Genomic DNA, 19,676 nt, shown 5'->3' on the forward strand with positions numbered 1-19,676 from the left:
GCATCCTTGCTGGTGGAACCTATTTCCTCTGTTTTTGGCCAGAAGCTGGTAGCCGTCAGGACCCAGCGTACGGTGCACAGGCTCAGGGATTCACTCTGCAAGTGACTCACGATGCACTGGCCATTGCAGGAAGCGTGCCCAGCCTGCCTGGCGGTGTTTGGTGTTAGGTTAATGCAAGGTGGAGCCAGCTGCTATGCTAGTGGGAATGGTATATCCTACATGTGCCAGGAAATTCCTCCCCCTACTGGCTCCAGAACCACCAGGGAGTATCAGGCGCTCCAGTAACTGCCTGTGGAGGTGGGTGGCAGGCAGCAGCACCATGCCTTTCTAGCCCCACGCTGTTTCCTTTAAGCGAGGCTTGCAAATCCAGCCCTGAAGTGGGGGGGAGTCGTTAGAGGATGCTGCAATTACTGCAAGTCCTCCTGCACTTTCAGGTCTGCTTCACATAAAAATTAATCAAAGAGCTGTGGCATTGTTCAGCACAATCATTTCTAGGCAGGTCCGAGGGGAGCTTTTCTGGTAGTGCAGCCCAGCTGCCCTGGCCCCTGACAAAAAAACCCCAAGAAAACCCCCAAAAACTATTTGATAAATGTCAAAAGAATAAAGTAATCAGCTGAAAGCAATTTGCTGAGCCGTGTAACCGCCTTGGGCTTACCATTTTCCTTTATTCATTTATCATGATAGACGCTTTTGGCCAAAATACACAAAGCAGAGAAATTGTTGACATGTGGGGCCCAAGTATAGAAAATCTTTCATTCCCGCCCCCGCCTCCCTCGTCTGTGCACAAAATAACTTTCTTTTTTTGGGGTTGTTTGTTTAAAGACTACAGAGAACTCGGCGCTGCTCAGAACCAAAATGCCTTTGGAGCAGGGTAACGCCATAATTCATCATTTCCTGTGTTTATTAAGATAAACTGTGTTCTTGGGAAGTACCTGTTGATAATGAGGGACAGGAGGCTGCTACAAAGCATCCAGCGCTTAGAGCAAGCTCCACATCCGTCTCCCCAAAAACCATGCACACAATTCGGAAACAGGGACCCTGAAGTCGGAGGAGGAGGGGGGGCAGAATGTGGCTTTCAGGAGGCTTCTAGCTCTGTGCTTTTGATTTCTCTTTAGGGGGGTTTAGTGCTGGCCAAAGCTTCCTGGATTGACAGCTCTGGAGTTTCAGCTCTTCTCCTTATTCATAAAACCATGACAGCCTGGGCAATGGAAATACCATCCTGCCTAGCCCACCCCGCCAGGTGCCTTTCTCTAGTCCCGAAGAGGGACATGAGTCATTCAGGCTCCTTGGCCCCTCTGCTGAGGGTGCCAGCAATCGTGAGGATTCCTGGGCTGCCACGCGACGTGGACACTGATCCATTAAGGGCTGGCCTGAGCCCTTCAACATGCAGCACGCACGCCACAGAGCTTTGTGGTTTTGCTAGACAGAACCGAAGCCTCATTCAGCCCCTCGAGGAGATTTGGGCTGCTCCGCCAGGTGTGCTTCCACCTGTCCGACACTGCCCGCTGGCAGCCTTTGCGTGAACAGCAGCCAGGCTGCAGCAAGCAGAATGGGAACCCTCCTGCGAAGGGAAGGGAAGGGGATGGAGTGACAGCCAATTGCTTGGTCTGTTCTTTAACATCTCCTTTGGATTTTATTTTAGCTGAACACAAATGACCTGGTTCACAGCAGGGCAATGAATATGTGGATTTCCCTTTTTTGCTCCCTGTCTTCCCCCAGTATTATGGGTAGGGGGAGCTGGAACCCAAAGGCGCCTGAAATGGCTCAAGGCAGAGCCTTCAGAACTGAGAGGTACCCGGGGCCTTCTGTGAAAGTGGATCCTGCCAGACCAACCTTCTGCTCAGTGTGGCTGGACTCCAGCTACTGAAACCCCTGTGGTTTGTTGGGTTTTTCTGAGCACTCCTGTTCCACCGGGACAAATCTATGCAGTGTCCTTGTCCGCTGCATGAGTTTCAGCCGAGGCAGCTGCAGAATCGCCCTGCTTGCTGGGATTGACTTCAAGGCCCTGTCTACACCGGGTGAGCTACACTGTTCTAGTTACACCAGAGCAACCGGCCCTAGCATAGACAGGGACTAAGTGGGAGTTTCACGGCAGGGAGTATAAGAAAGAGATCTACAAAGGGGGCAAACTGTCTCTAATCTGAGACGCTGTCCCTCCTGCCCCCCCCGTGTGTAAGGCCGGTGGCAGAGAGAGGCTGCTGCTATGGTGGAAGTTGACAACTAAGAGCCATTGCGCCAGGTATCCCTCAGTTTATTTTAACATTATTTTACCCAAATTCACTTGTCATCGCTTGAATCAATGAAATACTGACTAGATTCTCCCACCCCCCAAAATGATCCTGGGCCAATCCCTGAGTAATCAAAGCATAACTCTACTCATGAAGTCTGACTCAGTCCTCCATGCCAGTGACACAAGGCTGCTACGGCCCAGCATGGAACATTTGGTCTGCGGTTCTCTGCGGTCCACGCTCACGGCTGCCTGTGTGCCTGTCCAAGCTGCACTCAGCTGAGGAGCTCCTTGGTCTTCCCAGCCAGGAGCTTGTCCATCTCTGCCGCAGTGTCGTCTGCCATTTGCTGGATCTGTAGCAACAGCACATGACACCGAGTTAGCGCCTCTTAACGATGGAAGACGGGCAGTTTCCAGTGCAAATCCCAAGCGCCACAGCACCCCCGGAGGCAAAATTCTGTTCTCAGTGTAAATCCACACACTGCTCTGAAATCAGTGGAGTTACTCCATGAACGTGATGGAGTAACTGAGACTAGAAACCAACTGACGGCGCGGGGAAGATCAGGAATACATTTCACAAGCTGTCAAAACCCGACAGACGCATCTTCCCACCAACACAGTAACAGGTACATGAGGAGTGGTCTGAGCGCACAGGTCTCGGAAACAGGATCTCCTGATTTCTAGTCATAGCTCTGACCCTTTCTCCTGTTGCAGGCTGGGGCAAATCACTTAACTTCTCCGGGCCGCCATTTCCCCAGCTGTAAAATGATAATGCCTATGTCACAGCACTGGGGCCTTGCCATTAACATTTGGTGAAGGGCACTGAAAATGCAACTCACAACAGGAGTGCCCCATGTTCTAGTTATTGTTGATACGGGTTTGAACGTTGCCACACAGTATGGCCAGAGACCAATGTGACTCCTCCCTCAGTGTCCAGTTCTCCTTCTGCCAGATCCCCCTCGTGGTTGAATCTCCCGCACCCAGCATTTAACCTACTTTCTGTACAATCCCTTCCGTTCTCTGAAAGGCTCCTGGTGAAAGCTCTTGGCTGAGGCTGACCAGTTTCTCTGCCAAGTCCTTATTTAATAGACTAGCGCGGTGGGACAGACTGACGGTGAAACTGGAGCCACCAGATATCAGAGCCAGAACGCAAAGGACTTGTCGCCTTACTCTCCGTAACCTTCCTGTTGTAAGACCTGCGCGCCACCGCCAGCTAGTAGAGGCTTTTGCTTTTATTTACAAATCCAGTAACAGCCCTCTTTACTCCTCTCTGTCATGGTGAATGCCCCACTATTCCAAAGCCCGGCCTGGTGCTCCAGGATCCTGGACCATGGTAAGAAGGCATGAGATGGGCCAAAACTTCGAAGGAGCCGCCTAAGTTGTGCTGGCCGCAGTTATGCGCGCACCTATTTGGGTGCAAAACCCCTGTGGGAGTATGCGATGGGAGTTCACATGTGCAATACAGGCTGAGATGATTGTCGGGCACATGCCATCACTATTAGTGTGCAAATTTAGGGTCTGCACATTCCGATCTTGCAGGACCATTTAGACGGGTCTAATGTCAAGGTGGTCCCCACTTTTCCAGGATCCCCTAGATGTGGGAGGTGAGCTTTCCTCAAGAGGAAAATCCCTGACACAAGCAAAATCTGAGCTGAGAGACTAACCCCACAAATGCAAGAAGCCATCTGACTGCTCTGGAAGAACTGCTTCTGATGGGCTTTGTTGACAACATACCTCCTCTTTTTGCTTTTTATGTATGCCAGTATTTAGCAAGTGTGTCCACAGCGCCAGCTTTTGGGCACATTTACACATAAAAAAGGTCATTCCTGTTCAAAATCAAAACATCCCCTCCACTGCGAGAGTAATGCTGCTGTGGCTATGTCTACACCATGAGCTAGGGATGCGATTCCCCTGCTTGTCTGCACGTGGCTCAGCTGGGTTTCCAGTGCCGCTGCCCACGGTCCCACGGCCACGCTGCTATTTATACTCACGCTAGCCCAAGCAGGGGCATCAAACCCCTCGCTCATAGTGTGGACGTAGCTAAAGCTAACTTCGACCAGCAGCAAGCATGCAAAGGAGTGCTCTGCGCTATCTGCTGTATTGCTAGCGTTTACTGCTAATAAATAATCTGACATTTAGAAGCCTTCATTCAGCACGGAGCTAATCCTAAACCCAAGTGGCTGACCTCAGCGAGACTGCCCATCTGCGCCAAGTTAGACATGTGCTTTACTAGCTTGCTTACCCTGAGCGACGCAGCCATAACGTAGTTAAAGCTTGCTAACATTTTATGAGCGTTCGTCAATGTAGTCGACGGGCAACGGCAAGTCACACCAGCGGAGGAGCTGGCCCTGTGTGTTTGGCAAAGGCCAGGAACTCTCACAGCATTGCATAAAACGATGCAAGGATAAAACGGTCCCTGCAGCCGCTGAAGATTCAAGCAGCAGGGTTGGACTCTGGCCATCTCACTGAGCCGGGTATTTGGCACATGCTGCTGCAACAGGCTTGTCAGGCTACTGAAAGTTTATGGGAACTTTTACTTCCCTGCTGTCCCTGTCCCATCGAAGTCAGACACGCCCAACACACCCCGGGGGAGAAAAAAATACCTGCTTTTCTATCAGCTTAATAGTGTCTTCGGACACCGTGCTCTTGACCTTCTTCACTCGGTTCACGGCGTTGCTCCGGACCTTTCGCAAGGAGTCCTTGGCCTTGTTCGTGAGCTGTTTGGCAAGTTTAGCCAGGCTTTCCCGGTGTTCTCGTGTCACCCTAATCAGGGAGAAGTAAAGGGCGTTATGCGTGACACGGACCCGATCTATTCATTCTGACCGTGTGCGCGCTCAGGACAAACCAGTACAATCCACTGATCCCGTCCACACTGGCATCTTACAACCAGTTCCTCATGGCTCTGGGACCAACACCTTTCAAGCGAAGTCATGTAAGTCTCAGGGCTGGAGTGGAAGGCATCGAGTGTGGCAGCAGCTAAGGGATTTGGATCAGATCCTATTACGTTTATGGTTTTCTGGCCAGTGCCTGGAAATCATGCTGAAATGTTTAGACTTTTCTTTTTTGCGCTGCCAAGGCATCTGCGAGAGCGAGGCGGGAATATCAACCCCAAAACACGAGATGCTGAGCTGAAGTGTAATCCTGCTGTAGAGCTGTGAAGGGGCAGGAGGAAACCCCTTATCCTCTCCTTGCAACTGGAACAGTCTGAAAAAAATATCTGGGAGCTCTACCACGACAGGGTGAATCTCTTTATTCACCCATTTTCCGGTTCATCAATAGCATCGGGAACCACCCTGGGATTTCCACCCTGACTGTATTTAACATGCTGCTTGAGAAGAGACCAATATTGCAACATTTTCTAAAATAATTACTTCAATGTATTTATACACAACTCTAGCATGTGAGATTTCAAACCAGACTGGTAATTCAGCCGCTCAGCTACTCCCAGTGGGTCAGGTGCTGCAGAAAATACCCGGGTAAAACCTCCCGAATCCCCTGGTAGTTTGGCTTTCTAGATCAAAAAGAAGAGGCAGCAACAAGTCCTGAGCATAAGAATGGGGCATAGGAACTGCAGAGACACTGCCCCACTTGGAGGCCCTGGTCAAGTCACTTAACCTCTCAATACCTCACTCTCCCTGGGTGGAAAATTCTGACAGCACCTATTGTGAGGATTAATTATTTAGTTAATGTTTTCAAAGTGCTTTGAAGATGAAAAGCTTGATGCAAGCGCTACATATCATTAGCAAGAGAATGCCTGTCTGCGAGCGGCAGATATTGCAGAATAAACATTTCACAGGAGTGTTTAGAAATTAACTGCAACAGGCTAGGTCGCTGCAACATTAAAGACAAGGCTCTTCCTGCATGGACGTCAGGAAATGGGGAGTTAGGGTTCCCATAGCAATGTTAAATCTGCCTCCTTGTGGGTATTAATTACAAAGGGTCTTTCATTACATGAGCAGTTTCTGAACCCTTTCCTAGCTTGCTCACAGTCTGATAAGTCATAGTCCCTTTGATTTCTTCCCTCAGCAGCCAAGTCACTCACAGCAGATGTTTGCAGAGGCTCATTCATTTATTTTGACCCCAGGTTGGCAGGAGGGAATAAAGACTTTCCAGAGCTGATTCTTAAATTATTACTAAGAGTGAATTTAGGGTCTGTAAAAAGTGCAGGATTTGACAGACGCAGGGACTGTACTCCACACCAGATCAAGTACAGACAATGGCAGGCGTTTTGTCTCCATAGCCCTTTGTCTCCTCTGCTGAGATCTGTCCATGAGGTGGGGAACTGTGGCCATAAGTCTGGTGATGGAGCTACCTGGATGAAGATCACCCGTTTATTTCACACAGGGCAAACCTGTGTCCCAATCGACCTGAGCCTGCCTTGGAGCCATTTACCTAGCTGTGAGCAAGGACGTAGCCCAACAGCAATCCCTTTATAGCTTCTCTTTGAAAAATTATGACCCAGAAGTCTTGTGGCCTAGGAGAACAGCCACATGCCAAAACAACACAGTCTGCTCATAAGAATGGCCACACTGGGTCCACTCAGTGGTCCATCTAGCCCAGCATTCTGTCTTCCAGCTGTGGCAAAGCCCAGCTGCTTCAGAGGGAATGAACAGAACAGGGCAATTATCAAGTGATCCGTCCTCTGTTGTCCAGTCCCAGCTCCTGGCAGTTAGAGGTTTAGGGACACTCAGCATATGGGGTTGCATCTCTGACCATCTTGGCTAACAGCCATTGATGGAGCTATCCTCCATGAACGTATCTAATTCTTTTTTGAATCTGGTTATACTGTTCAGAAATAGGGGTGCAAGTGAGGTCAGATCCCTAGTGGTTTTAGGGGCGCATCTCTGTCTGGGGACTGGAGATCTCTACCCGACTCTTTCCACTTTCGCCCCGTGCCCAGAAGGGGAGTGTTGGTCTGTGGCTAAAGCTCCCCACTCATGTCAGGTCAGGTTTGCAATTTGCTGCTCGCCTCCCCACTTGTGTAAATGTTTTGCGGATCCTGCGGAGGGTGTTGCTTAGCTGCTCAGCACTCTGAACCTTTACGGAAATGGTGGTGTTTACACAGGGCTGCCAGATTTCCTGTTCGTCTTGGCATAGGGCTACACATCTCGTGTCTCCTTGTCTGTCTTTATTAATGCCCATGTCGTTTATCAGTGTAGAGTGACCCCAGCTTTTCTGGTGGGTTTTACATTCCAGCGAGGTCACGTGTAAATTCTGAGGCCCTACCACCAATAATGCCACAAAAATGTCTATTACTTTCAGGCAGCTACTGCTCGTGCTGAGGCATCCATCAATCCGAGGCATCTGGTTTTCAAGGTCATCCACCCCCCTGAACGCAGTGATTCTGCCACCAGCTCTGGGAACTTCACAGTTGATGTGGGCATGTTTCATTTTGGATTTAGGAACTGTTGTCCTTGTCTCCTCTTTAAAGCCAAGCGCTGTAGAGGAAGCCTGAGGGGTCTACGCAGAAGTGGGAAAGAGGGTGAAGGAGCCTGCCCCTTCTCCATCTCCCTTCCACACCAGCCCACAGAACTGGCTCTGTGCTGGGGCGTGGACACCCCACACCCTTAGAATCCAGGAGGCTCCAGCTGGGAGGTGCCACTTTACATCACCCCCAGCATGGAGCTGCGAGCAGATAACCAGGACTGAACCCTGGCTAGTTAAATGCTGTTATTTTTAGAAGGGCACAGGACTCAGATTGCTAATGATGTCTCCTCTTTGTCTCTTTCAATCCACAGCCAGTTATCCAAACAGTGCCACATTTCAGCGCTCTCTTATGAGCGGGAGGCACATGCACAAAGACAGAGGGAAAACAATGCGGGCCACTTCTGATCTCCGTTGGAAGACGTTTACATCGGTAAGAATGGTTTTGTATCATAAATGCTAGGAATTTCCTGTGAGTGAGAGGCATCAGATAGAGGTACATAGGTGCAACTAGATACTCTGCTGGTATGATTTGAGATCCATGCTGAAAGTCAAAATACGAGATGAATTACCAGTGCTAGGTGAGAATGACATTTTTGTTATGATTAAAGGACTGGAGGACAAGGTTCCAAAACCAGCTTTGTTTTTTCAAATGACATTTCATGAGGCCTTTTGCCCCATACTGGGGACTGTGGGTACTTCTTAAAGAGAAGAATTTAAAGCAGAGTCACTGAACTTTCACATGACTCATTGGACTGTCAGTCAAGTGTGTGTAAAAACATTACTAATTTATAAACAACATCCAGTCTCTCCCAATAGATCTAAAAAGAGATGGCTCTAAACATGAGGCAATACCACAAAGGGCACAATGTCAGGTCAAATTTGGCTGAGAAATCAAACTGACAGATATAGTTTTTTTTTTTTTTTTTTTAAATACTTGAACAGAATTTTTTTTAAATACAAATAAACATTGCCCAGGCAGTATTTGCAACACAAACACTGAAGCAGGCTTGTGCCAGAGGGCCTAAAAGGAAAATGGACGTGAAAGTGAAAGTAGACAAAAGTAGACTAGTCTCTTTTTATTGTCTAAACTGAGAGAAATGCAAAAACAAAACAAATAGAATAGATAGAGAAAAGTACATTAGATTGTGAAACTGTTCCATTATAATCATCGCAGGCTGTGATCTTGCAACTGGATCTGTGTGGATGCAAAGTTTGACCCACATATATCTGATTGCTGGGTCAGGACTGAAATTACCTGTGTTATCAACACCATGTGACATTTCAGAGTAGTTGGAATTAAAAAAAAAAAATTTGTAGCCCAAGAATGTCACTTTAAAGAGATACTGTCAAACTCAATCAATCACATTTCTGCATGAAAAATGTTGTGCTTACTGTAAGTACGAACACCACCTAAAATAACTCTTTCTAAAGAAAGATAAGAGGAAAACATTTTTTTAAGGTTTTTTACAATACACATTTGAGTTTACTTTTGTTTAGTCAATTTAATTATTTCTCTTGCCTAGTCAGTGAGTTTTTCCTTTGTAAATATCTTCAGGGAGCAGAAAAAAATGATAAAAACTTAAAGAATTAAAAAAAAATCCGGGACATACTATTTAAAAAGGTACCTTTATCAAAAACTAGGTTTTTTTAAAACAAGTCCTGGTTTTTAAAACTAATCTAGTTAACTTAGTTCCTTTTTAAAATCTAACTGAACCTGTTAATATCTAGTCTTGTCACAAGAGAGCAGGTGGGAAACTAAGATGTGTCCGAACTAGTGTGCAGACCTGCTTGACGTATGTCCTCAGTTAGAACTGGGACTGACAGAAAGAGACCATGTTCTATTAAGCTGGGACTCACCAACTTGCCAAACACCCAGGAAAAATGAAACTAAGAATGACAACAGTGATATCCCAGATGGGACGATGAAATAAGCAGGACAGATTTCCTAATGCTGACAGTATAGGTAGATAGGCAACAGGACTGAAACTCATTCCTCATCTGCAACACCAGAAAAGAAAGTGACGGAACATACACATTTGTTTAACACCACTTTTTTTTTTTTTTTAAAAAGGGTTTACCCATTTCTGGATTTTTCCTCCCCTGTAATTCATATTCAAGGGTGACCTGAGTGCCCATTAACAATCAAACTACTGTGCGGCAACCCAAGATTCTAGGCAATTATGAAGATAATAGTGCCCTCCTCTTCTGTCCTTCCACTACTTAGAAATGGGGGCAGTGGAGAAAGCATATGAAAAAAGAGAACCAGCAATGGAATGAAAATTCCATTCGGCTTTCCTGAAAGCAACAAAGAGCAGCAATTAGAGACTTCTCTGACTTAAATATTTGAAATTCAATGTAATTTCTTTAAGCAGATCTGTAACACAAGCTTTAGTTTGTCTATACTTATCTGAAGTCACCTACTTGTAAATATATATAATATGTGGTAAGAATCCATCGGAGTCCCTTATGCAAGCTGTTCCAGAGCACTGTCAGAGACACAAGCCCAAATTCCATGGGCTTGGAAGGCATTTAGATTTTTGCAATGTTTAGATTTGAGGTACCTATCCGTCTCCCATTACCATAGGACAGTGGTGCCTCACAATCTTTAATTATAATCCTCATGCAGGGCAGGGCTGTTATCCCCATTGTACAGCTGGGGAACTGGGACACAGAGAGGCTAAGTGACTTGCCTAAGGTTACAGAAAGTTGTGGCAGAGCAGAGATTTGCACCCAGGTCTCCCAAGCACTAGGTTAGTGCCCTAACCACTGGATCCATGAATGAGCATTTTATGTAAGTCAGAATGAATAAAAATAAAGCCATGCTCTCTTGGGCTTTTTGGTAATGTAATATGCATAATTAAATCCCCAATAAAACGGAGATCCATCACCAACCTTCAGAGCATCCTGAGAGGGGCTGAGGCTGTAACATACATTGATGTCCACCTCTCCCAGCATCAGCTCTTTGATCACTGTGGACTTCAATGGGAGGTGGATTAGGCCCTAATTCATCTCTGGTACACAACGGATATTTGCCCATAACAATGAGAGATGATCTACACTCCAGTACATTGGTGCGTATCAAGTGGATTTACACTGGTATAAATACAGGAACTATTTCAGCCACAACTGTAATGCAGCTGCCTCTGGGGTAGAACTTGATGGCTGTTTAACAACTGCACAGCAATACTGCATAGCAGTTTAATGGACAAAGTGAAAGAAGTAGACGATCACAGGTCATTCCCTCAGCAGCTCAGTGCTGTTTCATCTGCACGTCATTGATTCGCCACTGTATCAATGTGGTTTTATGCCAGCGTAATTCCAGAGATGTATGGTAAGGCAGCACTGGGTACTCAATTCAGCTCTCTCAGGAAAGTCGGACTTTAAAGGTGCCTCTGACACCTTGGTAAATGCTGCGGCCACCCACTGCCCAGCTACCTTCTGCGCAGGAAGAAACTGGAAACCTACGAGGCAGAGCCCCACATATCAAAAGTTTGGATACTGCAATGCTGGAGACTTCGCAGGGACCCCTGGCCTGACACTTGGAAGAGGTTCTGTCAGGTATTTCTTAAAGGCTTGGGGTGTTTTTAAACTGCAGATACAGCCATACAGAAAGTGACGGTGTCAAGACCTTACAGTAACCATGCATGCGTAGCCTCCCGAGTATACGCAACCAAGCTCACAAATGAAACCTACTGCAGCCCATTCCATCATCTCACATATCCCTGAATTGAGACAGACAGTCATTATAATCACTCACTTCGGAACTGGCACCCGAATTATTATCCCATCTACTTCCGGGTTCAGGTTCATTCCACTTTCCCTTATAGCCTTGATGGCTGCAGCTGTACTCTGTAAACCAGATCAAAAGGCAAAGGGAATTAGTAAATAATGATTACCAGATGCCAGAACTCTGTCACTAGCTGGCAATCCATCTCACCAGAACATGGAAACATTTAGTTTCTGTTACCAGTACGATCAGGAAGTTACACTGGTGCAGAGTACTTTGATCAAATAGAATTGCAAACTACGTCCACTCTTGGTACCAGGGTATTGGGGGCAGGGAGGGGAAGAAGGCAACAACAAAAGAAAACAGTTTTGCTTCTTTGAAACTATTTGAATGGTTTGAGGCAATGCAGATCAAAACCACAAGAAGTCTCTTGGGAGAGCCTGGACGGGGCAAAGGGAGATGAAAGATTCTCTGCATTTAAAAATTCCAGTTGAATGTTTTACACTAGAAATTGCATCGTGCCAATTTAGAAAAGTTAACTAATTTACCTCATGCGGCACCACAATCACGTTGGGCTAAATCCAGATGTTAGTTTGTGCCTGAGGAATGCAACCAGCGCGTTTACAACTATGCTCGTTGGGTTTGTTTTATTTATTTTTTGAAGTATTTCATAATTTGTGATTAACTTTTACTACCTCTTTCCCTGGTGGCTGCTGCGTGCCAGCGTCGTGCCAATGGCAACATTCCAGCACTGCTTTGAAGGCAAGGAACGCAGGACAGCACTGGAAAGTCGCTCAGCCCAAAACAACAGGTATGTTTGGTAATAGCAACATGATCCAGACCTACCCAACAACTTCCACCTCACATAGTAATGTAGTAAATACAAAACAGGGTTACTATGTTTCCTAAAGGAATTGGGCTGATGAAGATGAATCTAGTTTTCTTCAATGGTCCAGCACCAGAGATGAATTTGGCTCACTGGGCTTGACAGACCCTGATTCAGCACACTACTTAAGCACTCAAGCATTATGGACTTACTGACCTGACTGTGTTGTTTTACAGCCTCTGTCTGGTACTTGTATTGTAACAAATACAGAAGAAAGCCATGTCAAAAGAGCCCCTGAGAGAAAAACTCTGAAAACGGACCCGAGCACCCAGGTGCTTGAAGCTAAGCATGGGCTTAAATATTATGCTGAATTAGGGCTTCAAATACTATATGTAATAACTGACTCACATTTTAAAATTCACCTGTAAGAGAGCTTCTTGAGCAGGAGCGGGCAAACTACAGGCCTGCATATGGCCCACCTGAGCCTTTCATCAGGCTCTCCAGCTGGGCCTGGCTGGAGCATGGCAGCTGCTCCCTCCCCCATCCAACCTTGCCCCTTCTCCCACCACGTGGGCCCAGCGACGCCCTGGCCGGAGCGCAGCAGCCGCTCCCCCCTCCTGGCCCCTTCCCTCCGCCCCTCTCCCACCATGTGGCCCGCCATACAATTTCTATACCTAGATGTGGCCCTCAGGCCAAAATGTTTGCCCACCCTTGTTCTTGAGGGACCCCTATAATCCTAAAGGGAGCTGTATGGCCTCATCAGAGCACAGATGCCTTTCTACAGAAGTCATTCTGAAACGCATACATCTTTTGCTTCATTTTATTGTTGTATGATCCATGAAAGACAAAGCAGCCTCTTTAAAAAGAAGTTATCCCTTACAAATGCAAGTTTTGTTTACAATCCTCTCTCCCCTCTGGAATGGTGTGGAAAGCGCAGAATTAGTTATTCTGAATACAGCATTAGGAGATCTGATGTTTAGGAGAAGGATGCAAAGGGTGTGTATCGTGTTTAGAAACAGCAGCATTTGAAAGCAGCCCTGATCCCAGCATGGACTTTTGCTGGGTTCCACTGTTCAGCAATTTCCGATCATATAGTCAAACATTTGTCTTGTTACAACTAAAATGTTATTTCATCAGACGCTTTGGTAGCCAACCTTCCATCATGCCCTGTCAATTTATTTCATTCTTCAGCATGGGCAATAACAGAAGAAAACTAGCTTTGATTCTTTCTGCAACAGTGTTAAGTTTTCTTCAAATAGTCCTGCTGTTTCTGTTCCTCTTTTCCCATCACTAACTTTAGCTGCAGGCTACTACAATAGATTGTAGTTACAGCATGCACCATTTATCAATCACGGCACTCCGTGGAGCTGTGTTGCATTTATTTGTCTTCAGTGCATGCAAACATCACTGCATGCAAATGAGTGGTAGGTCAATATGGTATAAAACACAACTCTTAGCATTTAAGAGGATTTAGAAGTTAAGAATGTTAAAGACACGGAGAACAGAGAAAACCCATAGAAGATTAGCTGAGCATTTTGAAGTTATGTTATAGATCGGTGTCTGGGCTATGGGAAGGAAATGCTAAGTTAAGGCAATATTGTTTAACATATACATTGACTGAGGTAGAGGAAGGGGAAAACTACCACAACATTACCCCAGCAAATTCCATAATTCCATCCCCATTTTTCCAGCAAATGAACTACTCCTGTTAGAAAAACAAAAAACTCACAAAACATCTAATTGTTTTTTCTAAGGCAAATGGGATTTGGCCCAGGGGGTCCATTTCCACCATGCTTTGCTCTCACATGCTCTTTTGACATAATGTTTATTCATTGTTTGATACAATGCAAGTGCCAGATAGCTGCTGTAAACAACATATCCAGGTCAATACGTGTATTGTTATCTAGGCGTTAACTCATCCTCATACATCCAATCAGCAGCCCCTAGTTACTTTCCATCAAACAGATTACATAACCACCTCATCTAGAGAAGTGGTACCTGGTTTGGAGAATAACTAGATTTGGAGTGATGATACAGAGAATGACATTCCATTTCTAGGCATTTGTTTCAAAGCCAAAGCCATTCTCACTTCCTCACTGCAGGTGGACTGAGTCCCAGTATGACTTATTCAAACCTTCTCACCTGTAAGCTTAAGGAATTCTGCTCTAGTGGGATCTAGATTTGAACAGCTCACAGAAAAGGGCTCATAATTCTTGAAAGTTATTATGCATTGGTATGTTTTCAGAATCACTGTGGCTTCAAATGCCCTGTGACAACCTCCTTGGAGACCTCGCTGATTTAATTAATTGGGAGAAGCCTTTGCAAAACAGATAGATGTTGGCAAATATCCAGTTCTGGAGCTGAGACCGTGGCTGACCCTGTGTCCACTAATACTAACTAGTATTTACAGTGCCCGGTGGGCTACTTTACAGTCACTTTTCTGACAAAAGCCCTCTCTGTAGGACTCAATGTTGGAAACCAAATGCCCAGTGTTGCTCCATTACGGGAGTGGCACAGTCTATTCAGAAGCAAACATCCTTCATCAACTGCTTTTGCCATGAACCTTGAGGCTGCCATCAACACAAGTGAAAGACAAATAATGTTTATAGGTGTTTCAGTCCTGAACCTCTACCTAACTACATGTAATGGTTTCATGATATGGACTAGTTTTTTCAGTAACTGAGCTGGCATAAATAGCAGAGAGACAGATCTAGCATCCTTGCTTTATGCATAATTTCTGCTGAGTCAGTGGAAGGTTTGTATGTGCAAAGAGTGCTGCATGTGACACAGATACTGGAGATGAAAAGACCTTTTAGGCCATGGCAAAGCAGAATTCTGCAAAAGCAGGATTTTCCTCTATTTTCTAGAGCTTTGTTCAGTCCAGTTTTAAATAACTCAAGCGATAGGAGACTATTCCACAAGGCTGAAAGAGCTCTCTCAGGACTTTTTTCCCTGATACTGTGCCAAAATCAATCTTGATGTAGCGGGTAAATCATGTAACAACGGCAACATTCCAGTGCGGCTTGAAAGGTGAGATACCCAAAACACAAGACAGCACAAGGACGTCAACATGTCCATTCAGTAATGAAACATTTGGTTCTGTTACTGTAAGATCAGGGAGCGACACTGATGCAGAATGAAATCAGTAAGAATTGTACTAATTCTACTGGGGCTGAATTTGCCCCATTCAGTCTAAAGTTTCCTTTGTTCAGTTTCATCCCATTATTCCTACACTAATTATACTCCTTTTGGTTTTGGAAGGAGATAAAATGCTTGTGCCTCTGAGCTGCTCAGTCCCCTTTTCCTTGCATTTGGCCCTTCAGTCATGTCCACTTACCTCTGGAAAACTAGCCATATTTACTATAATGAGCTGAGGAGATTGCTGCGAGATTTGTCCAAGCTGGTTTAATGGAAACTTTCCGTCTTTTGTTGTCACTGTTAGATGATCAAGAGCTCCTTAAAATAAAGCAAAATAACAATGGCCTGTCAATATTACACAGCACTTTCATTTTAAAACTGAACAGCATTTCAATTACAATATGTACTCCTACTTCTTCATATTATACAAAATACAGACATTAGAAGAAAAAATATATTTTTAAAATATGTCTGTTCTTCCCCTGCAGAGCAAGCAGTCCTGTTGTTTGTATTTATATGTCCCCTTATGGTTTTCACAATCCAAACTTCACAGGATTATGCTAGTGCATGAAAACTAGAAAGTGAAACTGACTAGTTCATTTTCATTGCCAGAATGGAAAAGGTAAACAAAGAACATAAATAGTAAAGAGGAAATTAAGTATTTAAAATTCTTGCAATATAAATGATCTAAGCTGTTATAACACAAATAAAGGAGATTTATGTGATTTTGAAGCTGGCAGCATTCCTCTATGCTCCCAGCTTCTTTACTAAGTCCCCACAGGAGGTTGAGTTCACTGTCTAATTTAAAGTATTTTATTTCACTCTAAGATCCCCTTAATCTGTTTTCTGGTTTCTGCTGCAAAATGTTAACAGGCCAGAAAGCACAAGGGAGACGGGCACTTTATCAGTATGATTTTTAAAAAAAATAACGGAGATTAAAATAAATAGTTAAGCAATTGAGCTGCACATTCTAACTCCATTAGAGACTGAGTTGGGGTTGGTGAATGATCCATATTTGGCCATTGTTTAATGTTACGTTTTTTCCCTGAAACTGGATATACCATACAAATGTGTGTATTCAGTGTGCTAGAGCAACTGTAGCTTGGTCAAATATATTCAAGTTTCTTTTTGAACACAAAATTCACTAAGTGAATAGCGTTTGTAAAGGTCACTAACCACAAATACGCATTGCAAAAGTAGTCTGCATATGCCAGATACCAGCCTGATGGCAATTTCCAAAAGGCTAATTTAATGGCAATTGGATTTTTCCTGCCCTACTGCACCATTAGCTGACAACTTGCTTCTTCATCACATCTGCTAACAGTTCAGTTAGACATTTTTGACATCTCCCACTTACAAAAGCCATTTTCAGGAAGTTATTAACAAAAATGGATTCTTCCTGGTCAAGCTCAGGGTGAAGCAAGTCTTTAGTTGGGGATTTCAAGGTTGCAGTAATTGGGTGCCCAGTGAGTAACTCAATAAAAAGAAAATCAATTTGCAGAAAGTTAAAGACACAGATCTGTGCTGGAAAGGCTTAGCTGGTTTATTTATAGACAGTATAGAATTATAAAAGGAAGTTACTCACCTTGTGAGGTTCTTATATTGAGATTTTTGCTGAAATCTTCCTTGAGGACTTCCATCACTGACTGCAGTTCATCATTTACTTCCCTTAGATTGATAATATCTTCAACTAAGGCAGCATTGATATTCACTCTGGCTTGGGCCTGCCCTTTACCTTTAACTGCAAATTGCAAACACAATTAATTTCCGTACCACAGACAAAACCACGGTCTCTTACTAAGCTGTCACATGAGAAAACAAAAAGGAGCCATGCAACTACTTTCAGATTGGTAACCGGCCTTTAGTATAAATTGAAATTTATGTTATTAACAGAGTAAATGATAAGCACGTGACCCAAAATGTATTTGCACATCATGCTGGATGTGTTTTGTGACACCAATTCCAATGTGGAATGTGAAGACTGCTAATTAATGCCAGGATTCTGCAAAGATCTCTGCATGTGTGGATTCCTGCAGAATTCATTTCAGGATTAGGGACTAGTGGCCTGACTTGTGCAAATAGTCCCCTTGACAGCAACAGCAGTGCTCACAGACCATTTTTAAAGTACACGTCAGCTGTGCAAGGACTAAAAATATGAGAGAATTTTGAAGAAAATAAAATGTTTTGGTTACCAAAATAAAGATGCTTTCCAGAGAAAAAGAGGTGGAAGGAAATGTTCATTAAGCTGTAAATGACATCAGGCCAGAAATCCTGCTTTCAGCAAATCACAGAGATATAATTAGGAGTGGCAAATTCTAGCAAAGAGGCTTCTTTCTTTACCTTTGGCTTTCTTGGTAGCTAGATGTCTGGTCAGCATTGTCTGGTGGGCCACACACTGCCTGCAACCATTCAGGATCAGGGTGGTACATCTCAAGGGGACCTGTAGGGGTGGCCTTATTAGTCCTGAGAGAGAATTATGAGTCAGGGGAGGCAGCTGACGGAGACACCTCAGTGCCAAGGCCATGGCATACAACTGCTCTTTAGGTCACCTGGGAAAGGGAAAAATAGGAGATACAAGTACAGTCCTCTACAACTACTGTGTAAAAATGGTTTCAAGTTTTAACAAATTGTCAATCCATGGTACTGATCAGGGAACAGGCCTGAATCAGATCCTAATGAATCATGGGAATTTTGCTGCTGATTTCAATGGCAGGATGACTGGACCCAATTTACTTGTATAGCATTAATATCTACATCTGGCAAGTGGGTGTGGAGGCTGAGTTAAGAAGGAAACTTTAAACGCAGGCATGAAATACTGGAGGGAATCGATACCACATTTTTTGACAAGAAGCTCTATTTGTACATGTCAGTTGAATACAGATTTAAACACACTTTTCTATGGCAAAGAATGAGAGACTATAGAATCCCTCAATCCCCTTCCTGGTTTTAAAATATTGATGATTATTTATTATTTGTGTGCCAGTAGCACTTAGGCTAGGACCTCATTGTGCTAGACCCTGTATGAACAAAACAAGCCCCTATCCCAAAGAGATAACGTGGATACAGACAGATCAGGGAGCAAAAGAAACAATGATACAATATTGGTCAAAATGATGGATACTGGTCTCCTGATCTTATTCACCCCATTACTATAAACACGAATCATTTCACCCAGCATTGAAATGCAGCCACCTCTGAGATACTCAGATGATGTAGGGCTTTATAAGTGGTCTCCTTCACCTTTTTAAAAATCCTTAAATAAACCTTACCCCTGCTGTGAAGCTTACAAATCACTACCATTTGGCACTACTTAGACAAATGGCAAGTGCTAAACTGCTTTTGGTACCTCATCCTCCCACTCACTGACCCCCCTTATTAGGCAGCAGGTTTAAAAACAAACAAAAAAAATGCTTCACAAAACACACAACCAACCTGTGGAACTCCTTGGCAGGGGATGTTGTGAAGGCCAACAGTATAACTGGGTTCAAAAAACAATTAGATAAATTCAAGGAGGGTAGGTCCGTCAATGGCTATTAGCAAATCCACCTTAAAGACTAACGAATGTATTTGGGCATAAGCTTTCGTGGGCAGAACCCCACTTTGGCAGATGCAGCTATCAAGGCTCTACGTAGGTCACGTTTTCAGGCATTCCTTTGCAACCAGGAGGACCATGAACTTTAAAAAAAAAAAATGCAGTGACAGCTGGGACTCTCACAGAGTCACACCAATCCAGGGGTGGGACCTACGTAAACACCCCCTCCCCCCCCCGCTGCAAGCCAGTAGCAGGGTGAGGCCTGGCAACACGGACATCAGCTCGGGCCAGAGCAGGACGTGGGGGCAGGTGAGCAGCCAGGTGAGGCGCACCACAGCCAGCCCGACCCCGCTCTAGGACAGGAAGGCGGCACCGTGTGGCTGGGGCTCTGGGGAGGCGACCAGGCCCTGCGGTTGGCAATAAATGCCCGGGGGCCCCGGCCCCTCACAGGCCCCAAGGGGAGCTCCATGAGCAACCCAGGCCACGAAGCCCCTCCCCACTCCCTGCCAGTGCCCGCCCATTGCTCCCCAAGCCCCGCCCCCCGCCATCTAGCCCCGCCCTCCGACTGTGACCCAGCCCGGTGCCCAGCAGCGCCCTGCCCACGCCCCACAGTCCCGCCCCCCACCTCGGGCCGGACCCATGGCTCCCTCGGCTCAGCCCCGCCCCCGGACCTTAAGCCCCGCCCACTGCTCTGGTTTCCGTTGCTCGCTCTTGCCGGTTCCCGGGGTCGGGGTCGGGCTCGAGCCCCGCGTTCCCGCTCGCCGCTCTAGTACCCCGCGAAGGACAGGACACTCACGGC

At 45.4% G+C, this 19,676-nt stretch overlaps 1 protein-coding gene and 1 long non-coding RNA gene across 5 annotated transcripts in view; one reads left to right on the top strand and one right to left on the bottom strand.

Moving 5' to 3' along the window:
- Positions 1-7,645, top strand: part of LOC137148761 (uncharacterized) — a 30,067-nt gene extending 22,422 nt beyond the window's left edge. The window contains exon 3 of the long non-coding RNA XR_010918577.1: positions 7,490-7,645. This is a non-coding gene — a long non-coding RNA (uncharacterized lncRNA). The remainder of the gene's footprint in view (positions 1-7,489) is intronic.
- MRRF (mitochondrial ribosome recycling factor) lies at positions 646-19,639 on the bottom strand. Of its 4 annotated transcripts, XM_067541747.1 has the most exons (8): positions 19,549-19,567; positions 18,778-18,823; positions 17,686-17,894; positions 16,931-17,086; positions 15,545-15,663; positions 11,412-11,503; positions 4,831-4,990; positions 646-2,580 (listed from the first exon to the last, which is right to left on the bottom strand). In XM_067541747.1, the coding sequence occupies exons 3-8, from the start codon at positions 17,867-17,869 to the stop codon at positions 2,503-2,505; spliced, it is 789 nt and encodes a 262-aa protein (XP_067397848.1). In that variant the 5' UTR covers positions 17,870-17,894; positions 18,778-18,823; positions 19,549-19,567; the 3' UTR covers positions 646-2,502. The 4 variants fall into 4 exon arrangements, with proteins under 4 accessions (XP_067397848.1, XP_067397849.1, XP_067397850.1 ...); XM_067541748.1 differs by lacking the exon at positions 18,778-18,823 and having other exon boundaries at positions 17,686-17,808; positions 19,549-19,639; XM_067541749.1 differs by lacking the exon at positions 18,778-18,823 and having other exon boundaries at positions 17,686-17,785; positions 19,549-19,576.
- Between the last annotated feature and the right edge of the window lie 37 nt (positions 19,640-19,676).

Source organism: Emydura macquarii, unplaced genomic scaffold (genome assembly GCF_026122565.2).
Source record: "Emydura macquarii macquarii isolate MOO-44397 ecotype Brisbane River unplaced genomic scaffold, CSIRO-AGI_Emac_v2 contig_691, whole genome shotgun sequence".
NCBI classification, from domain to species: domain Eukaryota; kingdom Metazoa; phylum Chordata; order Testudines; family Chelidae; genus Emydura; species Emydura macquarii.